The following is a 7,785-nucleotide window of genomic DNA, read 5'->3' on the forward strand; positions in this document are numbered from 1 at the left end:
GAAGAACTTGAGGACGAAGAACTGAAGGGGACCGGCAAGGATGGCTCGCGCTTTTTCTACTCTTTCGAGGGTGAAGTTTTTTCTCCAATTAACCTTCCGCGCCGAAAGAGAGTCTCGAACAGTAAAGAGGTCGTCGGGATCGAGGGAAGATAGCACCGAACTGCAAAACAAAGCAAAAAAGCAAAAGTTTCAGAAAAGGAAGAGAATATCAACTGAATCTCCGAGCCGAGGCAAACCTTCGGGTCGGCTACCAAGTGGTCCCCAAGTAGTCTTGGTTCGGTGAACGTAATCTTCGCCGACCGACGCCTCGTTCACCAAGACGTAGAAGAAGCGTTCAGTCCAAAACTGATCCTTGCTGGGAAAACAGCCAATAATCCGTCGCTTCGCCTTGTTGGAAATATATAACCTATTTCCTTTCGGAGCTTTCCTGATTTCCAGCAAGTTCAGCAGGTGATTCAGCTCGATGTCGAGACCGCATTCAAAGCTTCGGACTAAAATGCTGATCATATGCCGTAATCCCCTCGGCATAATCTGCCCAATCGAGATCCCGTGTTTCCAAAGGTATTCGAGGATCACTCCGGGGATCGGGAACCAGAGAAAGCAAAGCTCGAAGAACGCCTCATACAGAGTGAAGTGATTCTCAGGAGGCTTGTCGGCTCGGTCGCTCTTCTAGGGAACGACAAACTCCACCGCCTCGGATATCCCGAAGCGATGCCTCAACGCCTCAAGCGACTCAAGGGAAGAAAGCGTAGAGCCAGGCGGATCAGGCTTTTGTCTTTTAACTCGTGGCCCTCGCCCAGATGTGGAAGCGCCTCGGGACGCCATGAGACGTTCCAACTCGTACTTCGCCTCGAGTAGGTCAAAGGGAAATGCTTCCTCGTCGGCTTTTTGGCGCGATTAACACCTTCATCAGGAACCGAGTCCTGGGGACGGCTCGTCGAAGCCAACGGCTCGTCATCTGCAGAACCCTCGTTTGATGGATTCGCGTCATTCGACGCCTCGTCAGATTAACGATTGGAAGGGTTCGGCGAAACAGATGCCTCGGAGGATTCTGTTGAACTTCTCGCCTCGGCATCTACGCGGCTCGGCTCGTAATGAAAAAGCGAGTCCAACGAATCGTCGGAGCGGCTCGACATGATTTACAAGTTATACAAGAATTACAGAAGGACTCGGCGAACCTCTGCCGGAAAAAGATCTGGGACGGCGGAGACCTCGGAAACCCTAGCCGGAAAATAAATAAACTAGAGAGAGAAAGAAGAGAGAAGGGAGAGCTACCTTTAGTGAAAACGAGTGAGTCTGGAGATAATGAGGAAGAGTGAAGGAGCTCACCTATTTATAGAAAAAACAAAGCGCGTGAATTCCGCGTAAACCTCGGGAAGCCGTCCAACAGCGCGTGGGATCCGCGGTGAACTGGCTATACCGGACTGCGTCGTTGGCACGCGCCGAAAGATCAGGAATTTCCTCTCGAAAGACCAACAGTCAGGGTACCCAGGTTAACGAAACGGCTTGGTATTGACTCTTTCCCTCTTGAAACGCCTCGTCGTTAACGAAACGGCTCGGCATTGAATCTGTTCTCCTGAAACGCCTCGTCGTTAACGAAACGGCTCGGTATTGACTCTTTCTCTCTTGAATCGCCTCGTCATTAACGAAACGGCTCGGTATTGAATCTGTTCTCCTGAAACGCCTCGTTGTTAACGAAACGGCTCGGTATTGACTCTTTCTCTCTTGAATCGCTTCGTCGTTAACGAAACAGCTCGGTATTGAATCTGTTCTCTTGAAACGCCTCGTCGTTAACGAAACGGCTCGGCGTTGAATCTGTTTCTTGAAACGCCTCGTTGTTAACGAAACGGCTCGGCATTGACATTCTTTCTTGAGACGTCTTGCCGCTAACAAAACAGCTCGGCACGAGCTTTCTCTCGAAACGCCTTGCCATTTGTTCGGCTCGGCATAACCTCCTCAAATCACCTCGTCATGGGCTATCACTATTAAAAAAAAATTGCCTCGTCCTTAATCTTGCCTCGGCATCTTCGGTACCATCTCGAACACCTCGGCATCCTCGACGCCTCGGCGCCTTCATTCCCAGAACGCCTCGGCGTCTTCATTCCCAAAACGCCTCGACGTCTAACTCAGTGGTTTATCCTACGGTCGGAAATAATGGACCTCGTCACTCTCGCCTCCGAAACTGACGAGCTGGGGGGCTAACTGTTGGGGTCGGTTTTCACCCCAAGTAGATAAACCACCTCAGAATGGCTAAGTATGGAAGAAAGATAAGTGGGAGAGCCGTGGTCGCCAAGTGGGAGAGCCGTTCTCACCATGACAAGTGGAGATCCGTTCTCACCAAGACAAATGGGAGAGCCGTGCAGATAGGCCAGTAGGGAGAGCCGTGAAAGAAGACAGGTGGACCGAGCCGCATCGGAAGAAATGGGCCGAGCCCCACTTCAACACGTTTGGGCCGAGCCGTGTATCGGTGCGGTGGGCTAGATCATGTCTCCATGGCAAGTGGGCCGAGCCGTGAAGAAGGCTAGATGGGCCGAGCCGTAAAGAAGCTTGGACGGGCCGAACCAAAGCCTTGAGAGATGAAGCCCATGGAAAACCCTAGGCGAGATGCAAAGGCGGTCAGCCGCACGAGGCGATATGGAAATATTCCGAAAATCTCGCCCGAGATTTTCGGCTAGGCGGTTTAGAAAGTTAGTATAAATATATGATGTATGCAATTCCTTCCGCCAACTTTGGCAACCCTAAGCAATAAAGACTAAACACTTTACAGCAAAAAAAACTTTTTTTCGATCTTACTGTTTTGGCGATAAACCCTAGAAGTTTCCGATCCCTTAATTTTTCCTTAGACAAATTTCTGGTTGTGCGAGTTTTGGCTCCCACAATGAGTGCAAAGTTGAATACTGAAGAGTAACATGCTCAATCATATATATCACCCCAGAAAAAAAATAGTCAGTCCAATATAGATATATAACCTTTGATATAGTAGTATTTAATGTTATGAAATGAATAACTGCAAAATATAAAATAATGCATTGATTAATTTGGTAGATCTTATAATAATTATAATGAGAAAATTAAGAACTGATATATGTTTTGTTCATGTAAATATATAAAATTTCTATATAAATTAAGTTGACAAAAATAGAATGATAAACAACTGTTTTTTTTTCTTCTGTTTTCTTCTCGTTTGAAACACTATGAAACAAATATAGTTTGGTATTGTTTTCTTTTATTCTCTATAATAATATAAAAACGTGGAAAATGCTACCTTTCGTTGTTAGGTGTAATCAACCTGGCCCCATATTTTGGTTCGTTGTGATGAGTGAAGAATATTTTTCACGGATCCGACAAGCACGTTAATAACGCGGCAGACTGATTACGGAACTCCTCGAAAATTTATTCTTCTGAATCATTTACCTTTACAAGTTCACAATACGACAAAGAACAATTCATTCGCATCACATATGAGTTTTTTCTCCTCAGTATTGTTTTAAAATCTTTTGTATATTATTATATTGCGTAATTTCTCGTGCAAATGAATTATGAGATCCGATAGACAGCCATGTGAAGATCTGAGCTTGCAGACCAAACTTAAGGATTCATCACTCTAAGTCTCTAATGCTAATGCTTTACTTCATAATAAAAAACCTAACACAAGGTACATAATGCTTAAAGTTCTACAAGAACATTTTTTCTGGTTTATTAGAAATAACTTTAAGTTGTTCTTATAACTTGCTTAATAAGAATTACAATATCACATGATACCACAACGTGATTCGCTACTGAAAAATTCATAACCTAACCAAACTTACTTATTTAACAAGAGTTGTACTGCACTCATTTAATTTGTTGACTCACTAAGAACCTTATAAGAGAACTCTATAACAATTTGTTTTCACAATGTTTACTCAAAATAGCTAACCCTAATGCTTAGGTCTTGCAAGTCTTATATACTATCAAATTCCTCAAGTTGAGAATCTTCGATTTCATCTAAACAACATCTTCAAGTGCTAGGTTTTGTCTGCAGCTCCAATCGAATCTCACCACATCAGCTTCCTTGCTTAATTCTTTCCGCCTCAAGTTCACTTTGTGGTGCACAACCACTCCATGTTCAGCTATCAACCATCTTCTGCATTGAACATTACATTTCTTCTGATATTCAGTCTCTAAACTTTGGACACATAATTTTATATTTTGATAAAGATTTTACTTTCATCTTCTAGATGAGTTTTCTAGGAACCAAAATTTATTTTTTGATTTTTATTTGATCCTAGACAACTTATACAAGACTTATGCCTATAAACACTTGTTTTAAGCTTATTTTTGGATACAAACAACTATCACCAACGACACAACAGCCACCATACGGTCCATACATATATTTTCGTAACAGCTTTATTGTTTTGGTTTGAAAAACTTAAGGAGAAAACCCTGCCTCTGATTCGATATACAGAAGATTTCTAAACTATTTTATTCTCTTACTATTTTTCATATCTTTGCTTGATTTTGTGCATGGTGTCTGAGTAATCTCCTTGTTTGGTTAGAATATTTTCAAAGAAGATTCATAGATTGCTTGTTAGAATGTTGTTAAATTATTGGGATTATCTTTAGAATTTTTTCATCTGAATTTGTGTTTATAGTTTATTTCTTGATTGACCATCTAGATAATGTTTACTCGTTAGAAGTTCTGTTAAATTACATGAACTAACTTGGATGAACAAAGCATCATAATCTGAGAAAGATTAGTTATAGATCTTTTATGAACGTACTAAACTTAAACTGTTTCGGCATTGCTTAAACGCCTAATTTCCGATGGAGTTAGAGTAATTTTGGGTTTTTAGACCATCTCCAACGCGGATTTACATGAGTATCACAAGTGGGCTCGTATTTTTTTTTAGATTTTAAAAATTAAAATAAACCCCCAACTTCAGTCATCCATATCAGTAGAGTGAGTCTCATGAATCCATATGACTCGAATATAACTGGATAGATGGCATTTTTTTATTGGCTGATGGGTGAAGGAGAAAAAATTAGTTGAGTATTATTTTATTCTGATGATACTCAAAAACAGATTTAGGGTTGGAGGTTAAAACAGGGTTGGGGTTGACTACTGTTCAAAAAAAAATAATAAAAAATGTCAATTGGCAATATGGAAGTAGGTCAATTGCCTATTTGTAATTCGAGTTCTAGAATATTTATTGTTTTTTTCAGACTAATCTATCTAAGAGTACAAAAATTTATTGGATTCGTTGTGTTATTGAATGTTGCTTAACTAAAAATCGTGTGACTGAATCCTAAAATTCTGTTTGTCTCAAACACACTACAATATATGCAATTAAAGAGTTAAAGAAAAAAAAATGTTTCGTCTCTACAGAAACTTTTGTTCGTTATTCTTATTTTAGTATCGATTGTTATTCTTAATTATATCTTATATCAATATATTTTCCAATTATTCAGTTTTATTATATCCTTAAAACAGATTATTTCAATGAGTGTTATAAATCATCAGCAAGAATTTATCTTAATTTCTACGAAAAATTACACAATTTATGTGAAAGTTTGTGGTTTTGTTATTTTGGTTGTTTGTATACGATAGTGTATCCGTAAGATAAGAGAAGTTATCATATGCGAAGGGAATGAATGCGTTTGTCTTTGTCTTGGAGAATTGTTTTTTGTAGTATTGTGAACATGCGATGTGATGGCAATAGAGAAAAATGATCCGATCGAATAAAATTTGAGAGAAAACAAAACAAAATAAGAATTCAATATGCATGTGGAGGAGTAGCTTCGTAAACTGATACCTCATACCTACAAACAAACCATATTTGTTTTGTAATCAGTCCGCCGAGTTAATCACGTGCTCTTAAGGATCCTTCAAAATATTCTTTACTCATCACAACGAAACAAAAAATGGGGCCAGGTTACAACTACAACTAAAGGTGACATTTTCAGTGGAAATACACCACGTTTTATTTCATATTATAGAGAATAAAACAAAGCAATACCAAAATACATTTGTTTCATAGTACTTTAAACAAAAGTTATTTTATATCATTCTATTTTTGTCGACATCATTTACTTAATTGGACATATTAGTTTTCTCTAATTGCACTAGTATCATATATGTATAAAATGCGTGGACGTAAAAAAAAATTTACATGATTTGAGTGAGCATGTTACTCGTCACTCATCACAATTCACAACGGACCAGAAAATCCCACGTTAACTTCTCGTATTTTGTTTGTTTAGGTTCCTGGTTTTCTATTCTTTTTGGCAAGATTGTACCTATTTTTTGTAATATTTTACAAACCTTCTCATTTCTTAATAAATACAAATTCTTAGCAAAAAAAAAACATCATACGCTTCTCCAACTACGTGATATAGTTACATCATGGAGTCGAAAAATTATAGTTACATCATGTAACTTACATGATATAGACGATACATCATGCATGGTATGGAGTTATTAAAAAATAATAGTTACATCATGTAACCGATATGATTGAGCATGTTACTCTTCACTCATCACAACGGACCAGAAATTTCCACGTCAACTTTATACGCCACCGCTACTCCTATTGAAATCTCAAATCTCAAACTCTATTAATAGTTACGCTGGATAGATCAAATCTCCATGTCTAACACAGTTACACTCATATCACGTAAGTTACTATCACTCATAATTGGTGCACGAACTATGGCTCGCTGTGACGTTCTCGTCCTCTCTCTCCTGATCTTCATCGCCACCGTCTCTGTCGTTGCATTCGCCGTAAGCGCTTCCCAAACCTCATCTTCATATATCCCTAGGTTATGATTCTTTAATTTGCACAACGACACTAGTTTAAGCTATTAGGCTATGAACTTCAGTTCCTTTCAGTTAATATTCATTTGAGCTTCGCAGGACCGTGAACCAGGCTGTGTCTACACATTCTACGTCCAAACCGGATTCGTGGAAAGTGCCGGCACAGATTCGATCATAAGCGCTACAATCTCCGACAAATCCGGACAAGAGATCGTAATCAACAACCTAGAGTCATGGGGTGGGTTAATGGGATCAGGTTACGACTACTTCGAGAACGGTAACGTGGACATTTTCAGTGGTAAGGAGAAGTGTCTTCCGAGCCCAGTATGCGCATTGAATCTGACCTCTGACGGCAGTCACGGCACCGGCACATACGCAGCTTGGTTTGTAAACTATGTGGAGGTTACAACGGTCGGATTGCATGCTAACAGTGCGCGTCAATACTTTGATTTTGAGAAATGGCTTGGGCTGCCTGCGTCGCTAACTGCCGTACGGAACAAATGCCCGGTTTCGCTAAAGGAGAGTGTCAGTCAGGTCGGGTCTGAGATCCCGAAAACTCTCTCGTAGTCGTAGACAATCAAATCAATGAATGTATGTGTCTTGGAGACTTGTCGTTTTTCGTATTGTGAATGTACGTCTAGTAAAACTTGTGAACCTGTAAAGGAAATAACGTAAACGATTCGATCGAATAACCATTATATATAGCTACTTGTATCTCTTCTCTTAGAAGAGAAACTATTATCATACATTTCCGAAAAAATCATCGATAAAAGAGTTTCAAAGAGGAAGAAGAATTTGACTTATTGTCCATCAAAAGAAATCATAGTGTTTTGGATGTCAAAAGGGTTGGAAGAAATCAATCGGTGAACGGAATCCATACTAAATCTCAAGCATGGATAAAAGTTAGTTTTTCTTCATCTACAAAAAATTGTTGTGGTTAAATTAAATAAAAATCTAGATGATCTTGAGAAGTAGATTTCATTATT

At 39.6% G+C, this 7,785-nt stretch overlaps 1 protein-coding gene across 1 annotated transcript; it reads left to right on the forward strand.

The window, feature by feature from the left end:
* The first annotated feature begins 6,615 nt into the window (after window positions 1-6,615).
* LOC18021732 (PLAT domain-containing protein 2) lies at window positions 6,616-7,543 on the forward strand. Its single transcript, XM_006404607.2, has 2 exons — window positions 6,616-6,766; window positions 6,899-7,543. The coding sequence occupies exons 1-2, from the start codon at window positions 6,632-6,634 to the stop codon at window positions 7,364-7,366; spliced, it is 603 nt and encodes a 200-aa protein (XP_006404670.1). The 5' UTR covers window positions 6,616-6,631; the 3' UTR covers window positions 7,367-7,543.
* Window positions 7,544-7,785: the final 242 nt, after the last annotated feature.

This window comes from Eutrema salsugineum, unplaced genomic scaffold, assembly GCF_000478725.1.
Source record: "Eutrema salsugineum unplaced genomic scaffold, Eutsalg1_0 scaffold_15, whole genome shotgun sequence".
Taxonomy (NCBI): Eukaryota; Viridiplantae; Streptophyta; class Magnoliopsida; order Brassicales; family Brassicaceae; genus Eutrema; species Eutrema salsugineum.

What these genes read in the sequence shown, in the direction of transcription:
- LOC18021732 (XM_006404607.2), top strand. Translation starts at nt 6,632, where the DNA reads ATGTCTAACACAGTTACACTCATATCACGTAAGTTACTATCACTCATA. An exon ending in TCTCTGTCGTTGCATTCGCC is followed by an intron (nt 6,767 to 6,898) that starts GTAAGCGCTTCC and finishes TGAGCTTCGCAG; the next exon opens with GACCGTGAACCAGGCTGTGT.